The 23,060-nt window shown below is 37.1% G+C and overlaps 1 protein-coding gene across 1 annotated transcript in view; it reads left to right on the top strand.

Annotated features, from left to right (window-relative positions):
- LOC308640438 (NBAS subunit of NRZ tethering complex-like) overlaps positions 1-23,060 on the top strand; it is a gene marked incomplete at its 3' end in the record, with an annotated part of 118,862 nt that overhangs the window by 75,637 nt on the left and 20,165 nt on the right. The window contains 9 exon segments of the mRNA XM_081312357.1: positions 9,393-9,463; positions 10,480-10,637; positions 10,640-10,932; positions 11,663-11,788; positions 14,736-14,887; positions 15,754-15,894; positions 16,147-16,225; positions 20,001-20,105; positions 20,444-20,580. Of these exon segments, the coding sequence (XP_081168483.1) occupies positions 9,393-9,463; positions 10,480-10,637; positions 10,640-10,932; positions 11,663-11,788; positions 14,736-14,887; positions 15,754-15,894; positions 16,147-16,225; positions 20,001-20,105; positions 20,444-20,580 (1,262 nt within the window).

Genomic DNA, 23,060 nt, shown 5'->3' with positions numbered 1-23,060 from the left:
AACCAGGGAGGTGAGCCGTCTTGGACCTAGCAATATAAATAAGGTAACTGGTTTGTGTGTTTTATTTCGATCTCTTCTAACTTACTTTATGCCTAGAACCTCATTAATGAAACCACTGCGCAGGCCGCGTGGTAGACCATACTAGTGTCTGTTGTTTTCTGCTGCCTTTCCTATCCTCTACTATCCCCCCTCCCCTCCCATCTTCTCTCTCTACCCCATCTACTGTAATTCATTTCTCTCCTTTTTTTCCCCCCTTTCCCCTCACTTCCTCTTATGTAATTTTGTATAACAATGAGGGTCTCCTTCCATTTCCATGCAATTTCCCTTCTCTCTCCCTTTCCCTCCCACCTCTTGTCGCTGTTTAATGTTCTACACTTTTCTACTGTATTCTCAGATTAAAATTTTTAAAAAAAATTTTTAATTGTATATGGACACAATGCCTTTATTTTATGTGGTGCTGAGAAGTGAACCCAGGGCCTTGCATGTGCTGGGTGAGTGCCCTACTGCTGAGCCACAACCCCAGCCCCCACCTTTTTTTCTTGTACACAGATAGAGGGAGGATTTTTTTCCCCTCCTAGCTTCCCTTCACCTTCAATTAATTTAGTTTCCACACATCTACTGTTCTGTCTTACTGGATCTGTTTTAGATGAAGAGGTGCTGCTCAGCCTATGGTCTCGGTAGCGATATATAAGGCACATTCATTTTTTTCTTCTTTGAAATTATAACTGTAGCTAAGTTCCTTTATTTTTTCCCTGTGGAGTGATCACCTGTCATAACTGCTTAACATCTTTAGCAAGATACGTCAGGCAGCAGAGCTTTCACCAAACTGTTGAACTGTCTGGAGATGGGATTATAGTTTAATTTATCTGACATATTTCATGTTGTACTTCCTGAGGCTTGATATATGGAGTCTGTTTTCCATCTTTATTCAGAAAAAAAAGACATTATTTAGGTAATTGATCCAAAAATATTGGGTATTTTTCATGGTTGTTAATGTGTGGTGATAGAGTATTCAGCTTCCTTGGGAGGATCCTGATGTTCTTTTGATATTTGGGAAATTTTTATGCTTGGGTAACATGTTTTTAAATGGTGAAAACCTTTGAATAATAGATGTTTTCCCCTCTGGGCTTTGTTTTCCTAAGTTATTTTCATTTACCTAATAAAAATATCAATTTCTGAAGCATTCTTAATATTTCATCTTCTGAGTATCCTAGAATGTCATGTATACAGTATAAGAACTATTCATTGCAAAATTGATTAGTGTGCTCTTTTGTTTACTGAGATTCTGGGGCCCCTTTATTGCCTGCAAAGATAAATTGCATCTTATTGGCATACACTCAACTTTTTGAGTGGTTAGGCTTTTTTGTCATTAATTGCCAATCAGTGTCCTTATGATTCATTACTTTTTAATGTTATTAAATTTTTATAGTGACTACGAAAGAAACTTAAAACATCGCTTAAAAACCTCGAAACCTGGGAAGGAATAAATGTAATTTTCCCCATGGTTTTAAAACATGCATTCAGATATGTTACGGGAAACAAAAGGAGGGGATTTCAAAAATACATGGTAAGGAGGTACATGGTAAGAAGAGATGAGTTCAAGGTATAAGTTTGACTCCATCCTTGCATATGCTGAGCTTCTAGAAGGGGAACCCAGTAGGAAATGCCATAGTTTGATAATTGAGCACATACCTTCTGTGCTTTTGATTCAATTGCTCCCTGAACAGTGCTCAGATAGAATATTTTTAAGTTCAAGGTATAAGTTTGACTCCATCCTTGCGTATGCTGAGCTTCTAGAAGGGGAACCCAGTAGGAAATGCCATAGTTTGATAATTGAGCACATACCTTCTGTGCTTTTGATTCAATTGCTCCCTGAACAGTGCTCAGATAGAATATTTTTAAGTCGATCTGTCAGGAGGGATGCAACTTGATTCTCAAGCTAGTTGCGTCACTTATTAAAACTTTACAAATTGTTAGTGTTATTTGTCAGTTCTGATTTGGTTGACGTAGATTCTTCCCCTTAATGTCTGCATAAACTGGAAAAAGTAGCTTCTTGGGAGTCTCAGAACTAGAAACTGACTTGGTTGCCATTCTGCAGGTTATGATGCCCTTTGCTTAGGGAGCTTAGCTAGTTAATGAACCAAGTCCTGATGGGATCGCCATCCCTGCTGTGCAGCACCACAGGCTAGGGGTGCCAAGCCTTCCCTTTTCAAGCAGCTGCTCAGCCTGGACAAAGGCTATCTGGATAGAACAGTCTCTGCCCTCTGAGATCCCAGCCAGTTTTAGCCTCAAAAGAAATTTAGGTCTAGAGTTGGGGATTGGGAAGGCATTTATATTTATTTCTCTTAAATCCTGTGACTGGTAAAAATGCAAACTCCTCTGACTTGTCATCGCTTCTAGTCTGATCGTCAAGTGCTTTACTCTTGGACCCTCCTCTCCCTGTCTGCTGCTTTTGTCTCAGCTTTTCTACTGTTTGATCATAGTTTTCTTCATTCCATCATTATCTCTGAGGTTTCATTCTCTTCACAGACACACTGGTTTCTTTGACTACGCTTATCTCGGACCTTTATAGCTTAAAAGGATGAAGGTGCACGTATGATTTTTTTTCCTTTTTACAAAATTTACTCTGATAACATCAGCTGTTATCTAATGAGCATTTGCTTTGTTCTATGTTATGTAGCAAGCTAAGATTTGATTTCAACTTTCTGACTCTGTTCATGTGGGAAAATATATTGAAAAAGTGAGAGAAAAACTTAAGCCAGTGAATGCCAGCATGTCCAACACACATTTTTATTCCCACAGTATTGGGCATGTCCTTACAGTTTAGGAACACTCTATTATTTGAAAGATGAGATTTCTTTTTAATAGATTAAGAAAGCAGGAATTATATTGTTTGATTCATTTTTGGCATTGATTCTTATTTAATCTTTAAAAACACAGAAATCGTTTTTCTCAGTGAATACAATGCAGACCTTTTTGCAGCCCTCTTATGTGCTCAGCTCTTAAGAAGTTAGTGTGTACCAGGTATTGGAATTAATAATTGAGAAAGTTTCTCACTGGCAAACGCTTAGCATTATAATAGATATGTAGAGACTTGTGACATAGTGGGGCCTGGGTTGGAGGTGGTCACTATTTTCCAGCAAGAGGAGTTTGTATAACTACTGAGTCTTCCACTTGTGTTCCAGGAAAATAAGTAATTGTTTTCTTTAAACTATTTTTTTAGTTGTAGGTAGACACAGTAACTTTATTTTCATGTAGTGCTGAGGATTGAACCCAGTGCCTCATGTATGCTAAGTGAGTGCTCTCTAATTTTTTGCTACAACCCCAGGTCGGTAATTGTTTTCAATTGGGACTTCACTGTATGTGTGAATAAAATCTAGTGTGTTAAGTGTAATTTATAAATACTTTGTTTCTGTAATCTTAATAACATAATTGTGAAATAAAAGTTGAACTGTTCAGCTGGACGCAGCGGCACACTCCTGTGATCCCAGCAGCTCTGGAGGCTGAGGCAGGAGGATCATGAGGTCAAATCCAGCCTCGGCAATGGTAATGGCGAGGCACTAAGCAAATCAGTAAGACCCTGTCTCAGCTAGGAACGTAGCTCACTTGGTAGAATACCTGCCTTGCATACACAAGGCTCTGGGTTCAATCCCCAGCACTGTCCCCCCAAAACAAACACCCAGAATAAGGCTAGGGATGTGGCTGAGTGCTTGAGTGCCCCTGAGTTCAATCCCTGGTACCAAATTAAAAAGTTAAATTGTTCACTGAATTTCTACTAAGTTCTAGTGTAGGAAGTACACTAACCTTGAGGTATGCATAGTCTTGCAAGGGAAATTATAAATACAAGGTAAAATAACGTGTTAATATCATGAAAATGTAAGCTTGGAGGGAAAAAAAACAGAATTCACAGGTAGTGCTAGGAGAAAAATTCTTGGAAATTTTAGTAAGGCTTAGCTATTTACAGAGTAATTTTCATATTTTGGTTTATTTCATAGCATTCCTACTCATAAAAAGATGTTTTATACCCATATTAATAGATGAGAATGGTGCTAAAAGAGTAACCTAAAATCACTATTAGAATCAAGATTCCATTTTGATTCAGGTTTCTGACTTCATCACTTCTTCCAGTGCATATTTAAACTAATTTTATCCCTTTTTAATGTTTTTATTAGTGCATTTTAGTTAAAATAGTGGGATTCATTTTGACATAATCATACATGCTGGAATACAATTCTGTTTCAGTCCCCAATACTCTATCCCAACCACTGGCCTTTCTTTTTATTTATTGCTTTAACTGGTGATTTAAGTTTTTGTTCGTTTTTTACGCTTAGATAAAATACTGATCTTCCCCCCTCTACCCATGGGCATATGAGTTAAAGGGAACACCAGGGAGAGTTATCACTTTGCAGTATATATGAGCAACATCTTCTGGAGTCATGTAGTTTATTATGCAGAGGACTTAGACATGTGCAAGTTTAGAGTAATAAGTGAAAACTGTAAGACCGGCTTACCAAATGTGTAGTGTCTCCTTTAAAGATAAATGCAGGCTTTGAAAACTGACGTAGCTGGAGTTTTCTCATTCCTCTTGCCATAATCGGGTGAGCTTGGGTCAGCCAAGTAGAGCAGAGCTTTGCCTCTTTTAATGGCTGCTCTAGGAAATCAGTGGACAGATTATAAACTAATTAGTTCATAATAGATTATCTGGTAATATAAATACAGTCAGCTTATAATTTTAGCTCAAATGTTGCCTCAGAAGAAACTAATGTGACTGTTGCCCTGAGCCTCTATTCCCAAATTCTGTATTCAGCTCATTTGGGGCTTTCTTCATGCAACTTGCCGCTTTATTAGTTTTTATAATACACTTTGTGTGATTGAGTATTTTCTCTGCAAAACTTAATGATTAAAGATAGTTATGGAAGTGCCTATTATGACTTACTTCTATTCAGTTTTGAGTTGATTAAATGCTTCAGCTTTCATTGTCAATATGAAAATCCATCTGGCTAGAAATCTGAGTCTTAAATTTTGTTCATGTCTGGAATAGAATAAAATGGCTTAAATGATTTTCATTTTAAACATTTCCCGTATGTTATATTTATAACTTTATCTCTCATTTTTGGCCTTAATTTTCCTCTAATGTTTTATATACTTGCCTATTTGTATTTCTGTAGATCTAGAAATGGGAATAGACAAATATATTTCCCATTTTATTTCTTTAAGCATAGTAGGTGTTAGACTAACTTTGTTAAGTGGATGAATCAGTGAAGGATCAATGGGAAGATGACAGTTTGTGATTCTTGATAGAATCCACAGCTATTTTCACAACTTTCCTAAACTATGAGCTCTTTGAGAATGGCCATTAAGTATTTCATGAAATGTATTTTATCCACAGAATTTTTTAGGCAAAGCATATTAAATACTAATAAATGTGGAATGAAAAATTCATTTGAAATGTTCCTTTCAGGAGTCTGATGGAGGGTAGAGACTTTATTATATTTAGATTCCACTTGTAAAAATAAATCAATCTTTAGATATGGAAAAAAAAAAGCATTGCTTTAGTCCTAGTAGCCTTTCTATATAAAACCTCTATCCATGTTCTTAGGACCTTCCCCTAGACTACTGCTGCATTAAGTGATGGCAGCATGATTGTAGATATGCAGTAGCAAGAATATATTGGGGCAGTAGGGTGATTCCTTTCCTCACTATATGAATGTCACAACAGACAGGTTCATTTAATAACAAATGATTTTTTTTTCCTGGTATCTAGAATTTGGAAAGAGACAGCTTGTACTTTTTGTTCTTAACCAGGCATTATGGGCAGATTCAGAAGGGTTGGAGTTGGTAAAAGAGTTCCTTTTATTGCTGACTTTTGTCAGTAGCAGTTCCAGGATTTCATCTGTAGACCTTGTCAACTGACCCACAGTGGGCAACAAACTGATGGAGTCGAATAAGGGTTATAGCTGAAACTCCTATAACAAAAAGTCAAGAGGTTCCTGAGTTCAAAGCCGGCCCTATGCAACTAATGGGGAGACCCTGTCTGTAAATAAAATATTTAAAAAAGGGCTGGGGATGTGGCTCAGTGGTCAAGTGCCCTGGGGTTCAATCCCCCCACCTGAAGAACATTGATTTAATCAAAGTTTCACAGGGTCTTGGAGCCTTCAGAAACGAAGACCTAAGATCCAGGAAAAGTGGTCTGTTATTAGTGCATTTTATTTATGTAATAGTGACATATTCATAAATGCTCATAACATAGTTTGCTCCATTTTAGTTCCTAGTATATTGTTTAGGTTTGACAAAGGATGGATAAGGGAGGGGCAGTATACACAGGTTATTTTGGTAATCAAAAGGCTCTGGAGACGTTAACATTTCATTCTCTCAGAGGTGGACTCCAACTTTCTGGACCCAAACTGGCCTCCATTTTTGTGATCTGACCCAATTATCTACACTGACTGCCTATCTGTAATTTTTGCTTCATTCCCCCATCCAATTTTAGGGACACCTTACTATAAGGAAAAAGGGCGATGAAACACTCTTGCTGCTTCAAGCTGAGAGGGGTTGATGTAGGGTCGGGCAAACAGTTTGGAGTCCCCTTTTAGAAATTGGGTTGGTGGAGGGGTCCGTGGAAAAATTCTGGTTCCAAAAGAACAGGTTGTAAAGTCATCTGGGGGTGGGTTCTTCTGAGATAGGAACAAAAAGATATGAGATCAATATAGAATAAATGTTGCATCTGGAACATGTTAGTGAATATCATGCAGATGATAGACATGAATAAACGCTCACTAGGAGGTGCAAGATGTGAGAAGTTGTCCCTATAACAAAGCTGGGGGAGGACAAGGTTATTTGGAAATGTAAGTCTTTAACATTGCCAGAGTTGTTGGGAATGTAAATACAACACTTAATTTTTACTATCACAGATTTCCCATAGATGTAGTTAAGCTACTTAATATTATCTGATTTTTGTAAAATGTTTTTATTGGTATGACCTCCTGTGTTTAGTAGAGATCCCTTTATTTCTGTTACTTAGGGCTAGATAATCATATTAGCAAACATTGATTAAGTCTACCTGTGTAGGAGGTTGGGAAGATCTCGGGCCTTAAACTGACTAAAACCTTCTGACCCTGGCAGTTTCTCTTGATAGTGATCAGGCACTCCTGCCTAAGAATCTTCTCTTCTGTAGTCTCCAGTCTTGTTTTTTTTGTGGGGTTAACAAGTGTACATCTTAAGTTACATTAGAAGAGCTATTTTTTTCCTTTTGAATGCCAAGGATGGACTGTGCTTTGGTTATAACTGTTCTGCTAGATATTTAAGATCAAGCTGGTCAGATTGACCTTGTTCCCATCTGTTAGAGTCAACTGAGTTTCTTCAGTTGGTCTCTAAGGGCTTCCCGGGCCTTCTCTATTGATGCTTAGTGACTGGCAAGTTGCTTGTAGAGGTCATAGATACTTTTTCAAGTCTTGAATTTCTCATGAAAGTTCATTAGGTGCTTCTGTACCTCGCAGAGACACTTGGCAGAGATCTTGAGATGAACTTCTGCTTCATCTGCCAGACTCCTCTTCAACTGGGGCCATGCTTCTCCCAGAAAGCCTTCCTATAGTACAGCCAAGGAGCTCTGAGAGCTTAGCCAAGCTCTTTGCATATTCTTCTTCAATCTTTATCCTCTGTTGGACAAATTCAGACATTTCTTTCTATATCTGTTTGCCTTTCAGTTGCTTTTGGAGCACCAGTTCGAACCCAGCCATGGTGCCATTGCTTTGCAGTTTTTTCCTTATCGGCCCAAGTACTACTACTACCCAGAAGTAGTCACAATGGCTCTACTCTGTTGGCTTTAGCAGTTGCTGTTCAGGCATTGTGTCTGGGTGAGGGAATATTACGCAACTTATCTTCTCTGTGCGGTCAACTGTATTTTCAAGATTATATATTTCGTCTTCATTGCCTGACGTCTATCTTCTGGATGGTCTCATTTGTTGGAGATGCTTTCCATTGAATTTTTAATTTGGCTTATTGATTCCTTCATTTCAAGTATTTCTTCTCAGGATCTCTTTATTGAAGTGATCTTTTGCTACCTGTATTTGCTCTTATATCATCCTTTAAGTCGCAGAGCAGTTTTACCAAGTACATTCTGAACTCCTTTTCTGACATGTCTTCTACTGTACTGTCAATGGATTCTATTATTGGAGCATCTTGGTTTGTTTGGAGAGTTTTATTCCCTTGTTTTTTTGTTGTATCTCTTCCCATTTATCTGTGTGCATCAGAGGCAGTACAGTTTCTACCCTGTAGACTTATAGTGTCCCTGAAGGTTTCTAGTATCTTGCCTTTGAGAGGGAGATCAATATTAACAGCACAGATCTGGGTTTCAGTTTCCATAGGCTCCACCACACTGCAGTCCCAAGATGACTCCTGGATCACAAACAATTGATAAACTCCCAATATTTTAATTTTGATTGACACAATAATTGTACATATTTATAGGGTACAGTGTGATACCTTGATACATGTGTGTAATAGATAATGATCAAATTGGAGCAATTGTGATATCCATCTCAAGGATCCTGAACATTTATCATTTCTTTATGTTGGGAATCTCCAAACTTTTTTTTGTTCTTAACATATAACAAATTGTTGTAAACTATAGTAGACCTATTGGCAACTCTTTTCTAAGATTTAAGATTTCCAATAAAAAAAACTGATTTTTTTTTGCTAGTCTTTTCCATGCTGTTGTAACTTTGGAGATGAAGTAAGGAACATGGAGCCAATAGTGTATTTGACTTAATGATATTTGAGAGATTGACATGCCATTATGTTCCCAAAGCATAATACCATGTTGCCTTGATTTTAGAATATGAATGGATTAACTTTGAAGATTGCATGATTATGTTCTTTTACTTAGTAAATTTTTAGTCATAGAAAGTTAGAATTAGTGGACAACATGGAGGTTGTCCAGTCAGGTCTTTGTGCTCTGAAGACCAAGACCTGGAGAGGTTGCTCAGTTTATATGGGGCTGAATTTGAATGACCACCCAGGCTAATGTTGAGTCACAACAACATTGCTGTCTTCCTCCTATTATATAGGGTGGGTGGGGTATGTGTGTAGAGTGAATTCTTACTGTATTTTGCTTTCATTTGTGTTAATTGTACATTTGTTAACTTATTGTTCTTATGCATTCTATTTCATTTATAAAACTGAGTCACAATACCTGCCTGTGCCCATGTGAACTCTAAGAAAAATTGCTTTTCCAGACGACTAAGTTGAAGATTTCAGTTAATTGTAACCAAGATCATGGAAAAGCATCATCTCTGTATTTGGTTATTTAAAATTTAATTCCATAACTGTTGATGATTTGCTCACAATTTTCTTACATAGTTGACTCAAGAAGTCATGTGTATTTTCATATTTAGCCAGGCTATGATGACCTTAATCCTAACTGGAGGCTCTTAACTGAGAAGAGAAAAAAAATAAAAGGTGAGTTGTAAGAAATGATTGTTAAAACCTCAAGAGACAGCTCTTATTACATAAGGTATTCTTTAGATGGTAAAGTCTCTAGGTACTTTTGCTTGACTGTGGAAGAAACACCAGAAGTTCACAGCATTAGAACCAGGCAGTAGACTCAATGCTCTGATGTTTGAGCCTCCCTTAAAGCTGAGGCAGAGCCCAATGTCTGTGGCACAGGTCTCCTGCCAGAGCCAGCCCTGAAATGGCACACAGGTCAATGCTCAGAAGCACACATCTTTGCACATACCTCTGGAGAAGATAGCTGTAGAAGGTCTACAACTGGTAAGCTGAAGAGTGATCTTTGTGGGTAGGAGGTCATTAAGATTAGGCTGGCAGGGCTTTCTTTTTAATTTCTTGATATATCTCCAATTTCAAAATTTATTTTCAAAATGAGTGCATATTTTTATAAATGGGGAATAAATCAAGATGTATTTTTAAAGAAATGTGCTGATTGTTACTTAATTGGTAAAAACAAACAAAAAAAATTGTTACCTTGAGTTTTTCTTTTAAATTTTGGCTAAGGAATATATATATTTTTTCTTGTGGTGCTGGGAATCAAATCTAGGACTCGGCACACATGAAACAAGTGCTTCACTACATGGCTTCCCCCCCACCCCCCAGGATTATTTTTCTTTCTCAAACAAGTTTGTTACTGAGTCTAAAGATGTTCTTTAAAGAGAATAGCTGAAAATATAAGCCAGCTCTGTTAAGCCTGAAATGAAAGTTATCTTTAATAACCAGGCTTTCAGATAGGGAACTTTGTTAAGCTGTTAGACTTTTTAAAAGGGGCAGGGAGAGAGCTTATTTTTGATGAAGCAAATAGATACCTTAATGTTCATTCTCTAAATAGATGTAAAATATTGTCATCCAATTTGTCCATAGCAAGTACAGGAATATCAAAAGTAAAAGCAATTCATTCTCAAGTTCTTTCTCTAAAATAATTAGGCATATATTTATGACTACTAATGATCTGTCACTAAAATAGCCCTTCAGTTTTGGAGATTTGGATCTGATAATGTCCATGTATGTTTCTGCAGAAATTGATGTATATGCTTGTTGTTGCAGTCCTTTGGGTTCCAGTTTGCATCGTAATCAAGCCAGAGTAAAGTTGAAAATTTTGTTTTTCATTAATTCTAAAAGGTTGTTTACTTCCTCAGTATTAATTTCATACCTCATTTTTCAATTCAGTGTGAGATTAAACTTGCCCCCAAACGATCTCGTTTGGAGATGAGGGCTGGAGAAGATGATGAGGGGGGAGAGGATTCTGACTCTGATCATGAAACATCGGCCAAGGCTCGCTACTTTGGGTACATAAAACAGGGTCTTTACTTGGTGACTGAAATGGAGCGATTTGCACCTCCGCGGAAATGCCCACGAACCATTACCAAGAACTACCGTCTTGTCAGCTTGCGCTCTACAACTCCAGAGGAGCTTTATCAGAGAAAGGTGAGAATATCCATTTTCTACCAAAGGATTAAGGAATCAAACTCCCCCCTACCCACCCAGGAAAAAAAGCAAACGTTTCAATAAAGGAAAAAATTTAAAGAAAGAGGTGTTAGATCATTAACAGTTTAGAATTATCAGTTTTATCTTATTTTTGGGTGCTGGGGATTGAACCCATGGGCACTTTACCACTGAGCCATTTTTACATTGTATTTACAGACAGAGTCTCACGGAATTGCTTAGTGCCTCCTTATCCCCATTTTAGTGGGATAGAAGATGATGGTACAGAGGATGGTTAACAAATAGTCACTAGTGAACCAGCCAACTACTTGGTTTTGGCCTACAAGCTAAAGATATTGAGGGAAACAAGCCAGGGATTTTGATGGGAAGCCCACGTGACAGAGCCTGCACGCACACCTTGGAGTTACTTGTGCCATTTGGCAGTGCTGCGGCTGTAGCCCTGGAGCAGGAATCGGGCTGTAGTATTCTGGTCCTGGTTTTGCCATTGTTCGATTCTATAAGCAAGTGCTCTTTATCATCTTTGTTAAAGTGTTGTACGAACACTAAATTTATCTTGTCTAAATGTCAGTGAGCTTCCGGTGGCACAGTGTACAAAATGGCATGCCATGCTGTATTAGGTCAATACATTTTTCTTATCCATTCTCTAATCATAGTGACTGTGGATAGTTCTACACTATTAACGTTCCCACCATTTCTCTTTCTTTGTTAAAAGATTGAAAGCGAAGAGTATGAGGAAGCCTTGTCTCTGGCTCACACCTACGGCCTGGATACTGATCTCGTGTATCAGAGGCAGTGGAGGAAGTCAGCAGTCAACATTGCTTCAATTCAGAATTATTTGGTATGTTAAAATATTTTGGTAATGTGGTAAATTCATGTTCATGGAATATTCTTTTGGTTATAGGTTTTATTTTAGGGTACTTGATGTTGCTGACTTTTCTATAGGTGGTGAAGTGTTTTTTAACCTGGAAAAATTCTCATCAGGATCTGTTGCCTGTGTAACTGAATTGTGATGGTAAAGATGTTTGAACAAAGACCTGATCCTTTTCTTCACTGCATCAGCTACCTTTCTTCACTCACGGTTGTCAGGGTCCACTCAGGAACCACAGCAGAAGTTTCAATTAGAATTTTTGTAGTCAACAGAGATTAACTCTAAAGGAGTAAAGAGAATTCCATGGAATACCCTTGGGCTGAAGGAACACGCCCATGGAGGGAATGCGCTTGGAAGAGGGGCATCTTCCTCTAGGCTGGGATTTGGACAATGTTAGACAAGGATTGGTTGCAGCACACTGGATGGAAAAGTTCTCTGGGTTGTGTCGGGCTAGGGCTGGTCTCCAGTGACCCTGGTTGGCAGTTAGACCACCAGCTTTGATATCCATCTCTATTTCCAGGGTGCCAGTGAGCTAAGGTTGTGTTTCAGAAAATCTCTGATACTAGAAGCATCCTGTTTAGGATGCTCCCCCAGCAGCTGCACACAGCTTAAAGTTGGTAGATAAAGAGGAGGCCTTAACCTGGGACTGGCCAAGAAAACCCTTACTCCTGTAAGGTAGGCTCAGTCTGGGAATCTTTCTGTTCAGCTTCCTGGGAGATTCACTGGGAAAAAATTGGTTCATGGGAGTGCCACTGATACTCAGGGGACAGTTGTCATGGCGGGAGGAAAGGTAGAGAAGGAGATATCACTGTATTCCCCACCTCATCTCAGGCCTTGCTGACTGCCAAGAACCAGAACATAAGTTCTTGAAACAAGAGTTTCTTCCTTTATTGTGGCCCTTTAGTACTCCTGTTGATAAAGCTTAACATACTGTGTCAAGCAGCAAATGAAAAATGCTATCACTGCGCCTGCTTGGAGGGGAAGTTTGGAGTTGATAATAAATAGGCAACTGACATACCAAAATTACTAAATATTCCTTTTTTAACTTATATCCCACAACTGTATCTTTCCTTCTATCGGTTTCCTCACATTAAAATTGTTATGTAGCCACAGTCAGCCTTAGCGTGGGTTGCTATAACACAAGTATCATAGACGTGGGTGGTTTAAAACAAAATTCATTTATCACAGTTCTGGAGGTGAAAGTTCACAGGGAAAATGATAGTTCAGTTCTTGGTGAGGCCCTTTTCTGATTTGTTGATTAATTCCTTCTTGCTGCGTCCCTATATGGCCGAGAGCACATGAGAGAGGAAGCAAGCTCATGCCTAGTCTCTTATGTGGGCACTAATTATATTATGAGGGCCCTACTCTTATTGACCTAGTTACCTCTGAAAGACTCTTTGTAAATAATCACAGGAGGATTACTGATCCATATAGTCATATGTTCAATATCTGAATTTTCAGTAATACATTCAACTCATAGCAAGCCTGTATGTTTTGACCCTTGGCATCTTTGTAAGGAAGTAGTTGAAATCCTGATATTCTGATCTGACATTTAGAAAGGAAAACCTCTTTGCCCTTAGGAAGACCCTAGGAAATGATGGGCAAATTTAATGGTGATTGTTTTCCTTAGAAGTTTATGTACTTTGAGTTTTTAAAAATAAAAACACCATCTGAAAATGTTGGGAGATGTTGATGCTTCAACCAAACAGGATCGTTAACTGTTAATACAAGTAATATCTCAGACAAGGGAGCATGAGAGCTGATGGAAAAATGAAGACAAAGTTGCTTACCATTTTCTTTAGCAAATTAGGACACCAAGCCTACCTTATCTTTTCTTATGCCTTAGTCCAAGTGGACTCATGAATGCATGTATATCTACTTGCTTTTTTTTTGAAACATAAAGAACAGTTTTGGTCACTATAAAGGAGCTAAGATGATTATGAGACAACAGAAGTAAATTTTTAATTGGGGACGTATTTAATTTTATTATCTAGATAGTTAAGAGTACAAATAATATACTGGTGACCATGGGGAGGTGCAGCAGGGGCCCAAGTGTGGCTGTGGCTATTGAGCTGATTGTCTTCCCAGAGACAAACCTTTTGCTTAAGTATACATGAGATCGAACTGTAGAAGCCTGGAGAAGGTAGCGATCATGGTACGTTCAGCAGGAGTAGAAGAAAGGCCTTGTATAGTGAAGATATTTTGTACAGGAATTTGGGAGTCTGAAAAGAGAAAGGCATTTGTAAGAGGACAAATGGTATTGGTATGAGCAACTTGCAACGGGCATGAGGACAGTGACCCAATCTAATTCACTGTCGTATCCTCATGTTCCATTCAGTGCCTGCATATACTAGGTGCCCAGTAAACATTTCATGGGTAAATGAATTCACTCCGTTTGTTGGAGATGCTATTTGAGGTAGTGAACATGAAGAAATACAGGTGGAAAAATGTGTTGATTTGGGAGGATGCTGAAACCTTGTGGTGACTCGGGCTTTTCTCTTTAGGTAGTGAAAAATTGTTGTGGATTTTTGACTGTGGGGATTGCAGAGGCAAATGGTGTAAAAGAGGACTGGAGTAGGAAGGGAATGGTGTAGGAAACCCTGCTAGGAGCAGAGAACTCCTATAGTGTCCCAGATGTTGAATTTTGATGCCTTAGACTGATGTGTAGGCTGCAGATATGAAAATGGAGCTTTTTGTCTCTTTGAGGCTCATTAGACGCAAAAGCAGTTGGAATCACATGCTCTTTATCCAGTTGGAATCAACATTAGAGAATGAACAGTTCGTGTTTTCTTGAGCTATGGCCCAGTTGTTAAATAACTATACCACTTCACATAGAGCTTTATAATTCTAGAAGGCAGTTGTCAGGTGCTATAAGATGCCATGCATTCTTTATCCTTGTTTTATGTTTTCTATCTAGAGTAAAATAAAGAAGCGATCCTGGGTTCTCCATGAGTGTTTGGAGCGAGTGCCTGATAATGTGGATGCTGCAAAAGAACTGCTTCAGTATGGATTGAAAGGCACAGATCTGGAGGCTCTGCTAGCAATAGGGAAAGGAGCAGATGATGGCAGGTTGGTTACAGTAAAATCTGAATTCAAAACAAAAGTGACTTGGTGAAAACTTCTAAGCTGAGACCCTGGGCCAGGTAAACTTGAAATTCCTCTATATCCAGGCAGTTGTCTTTGATCAGCGCTTTCTTACATTAGGTTATGGCTTTTGTTCCTATGTTAAGTGTTAGCATGTAATGGCTTGATTTGAGGAAATAGCCATTCTAGAAACATCTATTGAATGCTGGCCCTTGCTAGGCTGGGGCTTTTGGCACAAACCTAAGTTGGCTTCCTTGTTAGTTGACCAATCTTTGGAGTCTTGACTTCTCTTTCCTTACCTGTAGGGTCATACCTCCTTTACAGAATTACTTTCAGTGATTAAATTATATATCTTGTGAAAGCACCTCTTGAACTTTGAAGCATCATTCAAATGTCAGTAATAATAGTAATAGTTACTTGACAGGGGTCATTGCTCATCAGACATTTGGGACTTCTTTGGAGGAGATATAAATGATAATATATCTGAAAAGTGAATAATTTAAATGATAACATTTGCTAATTATTTTAAGATCATAAATGGAAGTGAGTCAAATTATAAACTCTAGGCAGCATTTTCTAATGGGCTGTTTTTCATTAGGTGAATATAATACTACATGTTTTCCTAAACAGTTTTCATTTTCTTGAACTTAGCATTTCTGTGCATATTAATTATTATTTTTCTATTTTATGGATATAATGAGTGGATCACCTGGATTACAATGGCAAAAATTAAAAAAAAAATTGTTTCTTTTTCTGTGGAAGTTAATAATTCAGCTAAAATAGGAATAAACAGCTTTTAAGTTTAAAAAAACTGAAAAAGGATTCAAGTTTTTTTTTTTTTTATCTTGCAGATTTACATTACCTGGTGAAGTAGACATTGACAGTATCTCCTATGAGGATCTTTCACCACTGGATGAACGGCCTGCCAAGAATAAAAAGGAAAAAGAGCTCAAGAAGAGACGAGAACTACTTAAATTAGTGAACTTCTCAAAGTAATGATTCATTACTATTCATTCGGTAACCTCTTTAAAATAACGAATGATTTCAGTATATATTTTTTACTTGTGATAATTATTGCAGCAACTTAAATGTTCTAATATTGTTTTACCCTTATGCTTTATTTAGTAAACTGTTCCAAGAGCTTTGGGTTCAGTGGAATATTATTCATTTTTGTTCTATTTTAACTCCTAGAGAAATGTACTTCTATGTAAATATAAATGGCCTAATATAGTTATTCAACACAGGTTGACGCTGGAACAAAAAGAACTTTGCCGTTGTAGACTGAAATTATTAACTTACTTGGATCGACTTGCAACATATGAGGTAAGGAATAATTTCAGTCCAATTATGTGAATTTGATCGGTCACTGATATTCTTGTCTTAAAACTGTTTATATGGGAAAAATTTCTTACAGAAGCAAGTTCTCTCATAACTTGTTTTGGTAAAAATTCAAGATCATGAAAGGCCAGAAGTTATTTTGTTAGGTTAGGGAATAAAAAAGGTATAGCCATTTCAATGCCTCTAAGTCTTGTAGATTTACGGTTCTTTTTCTTATATTTTGTTAATGACACTTAGCTGTTCTCAGTACCAATTTTCAGTTTTTACTGAGTTTAAATAATCTTAAGATGAGTATGATTTGTTGGGTCGAATTTAGTTGGTTGATCCTAATTAGGGCCACACTTGAACTTAAAAATAGTATGTTTTGTATTCAAGTCTTCAGAGATGTAAGTACAGATGGCCCCATGTTGGGGATTTCAGTAGTACTCTGAACTATTAGAACAATTCATAAACTCTTAAAGGTAAAAGTGGAAATTGGCCACATTTCCGTAAATAGATTAGATTGCTTTATTAAATGACCTTCATAGTTGAAGTTATTCAGGTTTTAAACTGTATTTCCAACTATCGAAGTTTGGCTTCACATGGAAGTTATTTCTTTAGTCTGTGACTTGCCTCCCTACTGTGTAGGCATATCAGTCATGACACTGGCACAGTAGTAGGTGCTCAGTGTCATGTCTGCTAATATGGTGCCCATCCCAAGAATAACGGAAGCCTTTTGTACTTGTGACTGTGTATAAATGGACCCAGAAGCACTTGATTCCCCCACCTTGCTAATGTAGTTAAAATGCTTTTTAAACAGGACACTTAAGAGGGCTAATTTTGTGGATATTACAAAACATTGGTAATGAATATACCACTTAATGCAAACAAGTTATGAAGAATTCCCGAAAATTTTATATATAAGTACAATTAGTTTTACTGGCAGATGGTCATACTGCCCTAAAACATTGTTTTACAACGTTTGAGTTCTGGAATATTTTGAGGTAATGTATTATAAGCACATTCCATACTATAGAAATCCATGCATGTACTTTATTCATGAAACTAAGGCTAAGTATATAAATCTTCAAAAAAATATGTAAAATGTTTAGCTGCATACTGTAGTGCATGCGTACTTGTAATACAAGTGACTCAGTAGGCTGAGGCAGGGGGATCATAAGTTCCAAAGCCAGACTTAGCAACTTGGAAAGATCCTGTTAGGGGGGAAAAAATGCCAGGGGTGTGACTCAGTGGGTAAGTCCCTGGGTTCAATCCCAGGTTATCCCCTTGCTACCCCCAAAAATGTTCAGAGCTTGACGATCCAGTTAATTTTCTTTCATCATCATCATCATCACCACCACCATTTGTGGTGCTTGGGATTGAACCCTGAGCTTCACACCTGCTAGGCAAGTGCTCTACCGTTCACCTACACTCCCAGGCCTCTTTTGTTACTCTTTGGTTTTTGAATGGCTATTTCCCATGTGACAGTCCATTTAAAGTATATAAGTCCCCCCCCCTTTTTTGAAAACCTAAGCTTTTGGAATGTAGATGACTTGGAATGAATTAAAATCTTCAGGTATAATGATTAACCTGTTAGTATAAGAGATAGGCATTGCATTTTCATCAGAGGACATGCTTTTTACAAATGATGATAAATGGATAAAAATAAATTCATTTAAATTTTACCTGTGTGCTTACTGTATGCCAGATTTTATTGGGCTGTTTCTGGAGGTGGAGAGATGAATAAAGAACAGTTTTCTTTTATAGGCATTAAGTGATGATAAAGTTAGGAAAAATTGATGAGGAAGCACAGCAGGAAGACCCAGTGGGCAAAGAGAAGACCTCAAGAAATACCAGCACGTTTGTTGAGGACTGTCAGCTCTTGTCTCATGTACTTATTCAAGATTGTTTATCAACAGTTTTTTGAGGCAGTTTGTACTATCCTCTGAATTTTATAGAAGCTTAGAGAAGGTTATCAGTTTGTCTAAATAACTAGGAAGCAAGAACTTCTCTGTTGAGCAGGCTCTGCTAATAATCAGTGTTAGATAAAGGCCTGTTGGCATGGAAGAAGGTGACATGCTCTTGAGAACATTTGATAGTCAGCGTAGGATGTGGGGATTGAGGTGGCACAGAACAAAGGTGGGAAACATGGTTAGAATTGTTTACTTATCCTATTTAAGGAATCGAGTTTTTCTTAGAGGTTCAGTGGGGAAGTGGAGACTGGACGTGGGCAGCTCTTTCAAGAAGTGTTATTGAGAAAAAGGCTGGGCCAGAGAAAATGGTGAAGGAGGTGGTGGCTAGGTATGTGTAAGGGTCGTTTTTTTTTTTAAGAGAATTTTTTAATATTTATTTTTTAGTTTTCGGCGGACACAACATCTTTGTATGTGGTGCTGAGGATCGAACCCGGGCTGCATGCATGCCAGGCGAGCGCGCTACCGCTTGAGCCACATCCCCAGCCCCAATAAGGGTCGTTTTTGTAGTAGAAGGAAGTAGTAGTATTGGTTGCATGCTAACGGGAATGCACAGTGGAAGAGTGAAAGGGAATTTATTCAGTGGAAGAAAAAGGAATACTTAGTTAATAGTGGAAGAGGAGGAGAATGGGATTCTGAGCATCAGTGGCGTTTGGAGACTGTTTTAGGTATGAAAATTCCTTTCTGCTGTAACGGAAGGAAGGAAAATTGTATTGGTATAGATGCAGGCAGATTTGCAGCTTTGGTGGGTTGGAAAATTAGGGACCTCCCATCTAATAGTCAATTAAGAAAAGCAAGGTTGTTAGCTGAGAGTAGGGGGCTGGGGAATAGAATGTCAGTCTAGAGGATCAGAAAATGTGAAAAAGTTCCTAATAGTAGGAAACTTCTTAGGGAAATGTAAGAACACTGAGTATCTATTTGAGTATAGTTGTCTTGAGTTTTATTAGTTTACTTTTTAGCTTTTTATTAAAAACTATTTCAAACATGTCAGAGAACAGTACTAAGAAATCTGATGTCTTCATTCTCAGTTTCAGCTAGTTTGCCAATCTTGTCTTTTATTTTCCACCTTTACATTCCTGCCTTTTCTTTCACTTAAAAGCAAATCACAGAAATTCTATCATTTTATCTACAGTACAAATATCTAAATCATTAGGTCTTAAAAAAAAAAATAACCACAAGGCTGCTGTTACTTCTAACAAAATTAGTAGCAATTCTCTTATGATATCTACTTCATATTCAATGTTTCTATGTACCTCATAAATGCTTTTAAAAAATTAAGACGTTTTGTAAACAGTTGATACACTTCTTCGCTGAATTTCAAGCTACGTGGAGGGGAAGGGAAAGTACATTGTTCAGTGAGTTAACAGTGCCTATAACGGTACCACTAGCATATAGTAGATACTCTGAGCCTATTCATTCTGAATTTACAATTTACAATCTGCATTTAACATAGGTCACTCTTAAGAACTTTAGATTGATTTAATTATTCTTACGTAGATGTGATGGGTGCTTATAATGTACAGCACTGTATAACTGTTGCTTATTCTTACCAGGTAGTTGGTTTTGGTTGTCCTACTGTAATTAAATTTTTACTATTTCATTTACTTCTGGATTTGAAAAAATTACTGCATTTACAAATATGGCCCTTTTCAAAACAAAGATGAGGATACAGATATAGCACTTTATTTAAGAGTTGACAGTTTAATTAGTTCAGGCCTTATTTATTTAGGCAGGCAGGGTTGTAAAGGTTTTTAATATTTTCTTGTCACCGTATTTAAAGGCCTATTCATTAAATTATTGTTTCCCTTCAGGAAATCCTGGGAGTGCCTCATGCATCTGGACAGAGATACGATGCTGAGTTCTTTAAGAAGTTTAGAAGCCAGAATATTGTTCTCTCAGCAAGAACTTATGCTCGGGTAATTCTTTTTTTTGGTAAATAATTGTGGCTATTAACACTTGTAAATATTGAAGTTGTGCAGTTAATGTTGATGTGTGCATATACCATTACATTTTCTGTTCTGTTGTAATATGAATGTAGAGAACATAGCTACATTTTAAAAAATTTTCTTCAGAGATTTAAAAATCATTTTTGTACCGTTAAATTGAGAAACATGATACAAGTTAGGAAAAATTCAGCAATATTTCAAAGAACTTTTTCAGAATTGCATAAAAGTTAAATTTTTGAATGTCATAGAAAATCAGTGCTTTATTTTTAAGATTCATGTTAGAAACTCACCTCTTCCCTTTTATACAGGAAAGCAATGTCCAAGCATTAGACATTCTATTTACTTATCATGGCTCTGACCTTCTTCCTCATCGCCTTGCAATTCTCTCCAACTTTCCAGAAACAACTTCTCCACATGAATACTCTGTTTTGCTGCCTGAAGCTTGGTATGTGACTCTCTGTAAACCGAATTTTACCTTCTCTCGAACAATTTTTTGTTTCATGTTGAAAACCTTGAATTAAAAAAAAATGAAATCTATTTAAACCTTTTTTTCTGGTGATAAAAGTAAATTCAACTTATTTTTAAATCTTGAAAATATAACGGAACCACTTGAACTCAATACAAAATTTTAAAAGTCATGGTTTAGTGCCATGTTCGCAATATGTACTGTTTAAATTAAAAACAATTTTAGGATAACAATATCAATTTGAAATAGTTGTTTATTTTAGAAACTGAACCTGTAGTTCTAATAGTATTAGGGACCAAGGACTATCTGTATCCTGCTTTGCTCAACAACCTTGTCTCCATTTGAAACTCCCAGAGACGAGGACAAATATGAAATACCATGTTACTACCAAACTAATGTTACGTATTATAATCGGATTTTGGCATGTGACAGACTGTAAGCCTGTGTAGATATTACATTCTAGTATTATCACCTCATGTTCTTCTGGAGACCAGCATCTTGAGATTGAAGTGTGTAGTATATAGTTTAGGGATGTTAGCTCCCGGTCAAATGGCACAAGGGAGAAGAGAGGTGTTCAGAGCATACTTTGCTAGGTCAGTTCTGAATGGAGGTAGAAGGCAAATGGAGAGTAACAGGACATATCCATTTGTGAGGTCTTTAATGTGTAGTCAGCTGGCTCACTAGTCAATGCATGATTTATCTTTTCTGATTTTGAATTTCTTTATCTTTAAAATGAGTCAACAGTTCTTGTCAGACTTACTCCTATAGCATTCTTTTTAGTAATAGATGAATTGATACATATGAAATTTGCTTGTAAACCATAACACTCTGAAGGATTTTGATAGTTCAGATTGAAATCATTGTTATTAACTCTAGCTACTGGAAACTTAGAATATTAAGGGATATTGCATAAGTTGGGGATCATCTGGCTTCCCTTGCTGCCTTCACCAAATATAATACTTTTAGGCTTGGGTGTTGATCTGCATATGCAGAGTGATTTGGCACATCTTACTTACACCTGGTCTCCAGATAATTTTGTTGTTTTTCCTGAGATTTATAGAGGCTTGGAACCATGTTAAAATAAACATAGGTATATCCTAGATTTTAATCTGTGCTTAAAAGTTGTAAGTCACTAGGCTCTAAGAATGTTTAAAATTACTTATTTGCATTATTCTTATTACTAAAAAGGGAAATCTTTGTTTAGGTAAAAGTGAAGAAAAACATTGAGATACTTCGATAATTTTCAACTTTTAAATCTGTATAGTGAATCGTAAATGTATTTTCTAAATGTGTTTATAAATTAGAATGTAATTCTGTCCTCTACCTCTGCAAAATAAATTTGATTGGAGATGACTTATTTTTGTTGTAAATCTTTAGGAAAAAGGGCTACTATTCCTTAATGTTGTTTTTAAAAGGTAATTTCTTTTAAGATGTAATGCACTTACTGTTACTGTTTTCTAGTGATTGCTTAAACTTAAGATTTTAACCTGAAAGTTGGCTTGCAGAATAATTGCACAATGTCCAGTGCTGTATTATCTTTGAATGCCCTGGGGGTCCTGTAAGTTAACTCAAGGACTGATTTAAATTACAAAAAAGACTTCAGTTATATTTCAGCAGAGGGTAACTGGAAGTTTAAGGTCCTCCCCTCTCCCCAACCCATACTGGGGATTGAAACCATCGGTACTTTACCATTGAGATACATCCCCAGCCTCTTTTTTCTCCCCACATTTTAATGGGTATAGTATAGTTGTCCACAATGATGGGATTTGTTGTTACATATTTGTATATGCGCACAATATAATAATATGTGGCCAGTATCACTCCCTGGTCTTGCCCCGTTCCTCCCTGCTTCCCATGCCCTGGTATTAAAGCTATTTTGCATCATTGTTTTGGGATACAAGTCTGTGAATGAATTTTCCAGAATGTCAAGTATTATTGAATAGAAAAAAAAATATTTTCAGAATTAAGAAGATGTATATTATATATATATATATATACCATTAATATGCTATGTATAGTGAATATACAGGTGATTTTAGTAATCATCTGTGGCCAGGTATAATGGCACATGCCTGCAATCCCAGTGATTCAAGAGACTGAGCCAGGAAGTTCACAAATTTGTGGCCAGTGTCAGTAACTTAGCAAGACCCTGTCTCAAAAAATAAAAAGGGCTGGGGTTACAGCTTAGTGGTAGAGTGTCCTTGGGTTCAATCCCCAGTACTACCAAAAAATGAAAAACATAATAATTATCTCCTTTATTTACATTTGGGTTTATTATTTAGGAAGCATTTTCATATATATTATCTTTTGATAACACTAATACATCTAGAACACATGTATTTGACTATTTTATAACATCAAATATTTGTTGGAAATGCAGTAGAATTGAAGAGTGATATATAAAATGCCCAAGGGTAGAATAGTGACTGAGGCTCCTGTGCCTTCATTCTCCCATCAGT

Source organism: Spermophilus citellus (genome assembly GCF_964194105.1).
Source record: "Spermophilus citellus genome assembly, contig: SCAFFOLD_58, whole genome shotgun sequence".
In the NCBI taxonomy this organism is placed as follows: domain Eukaryota; kingdom Metazoa; phylum Chordata; class Mammalia; order Rodentia; family Sciuridae; genus Spermophilus; species Spermophilus citellus.
The sequence above is the reverse complement of the archived record's forward strand: the minus strand, read 5'-3'. Positions and strand labels throughout refer to the sequence as shown.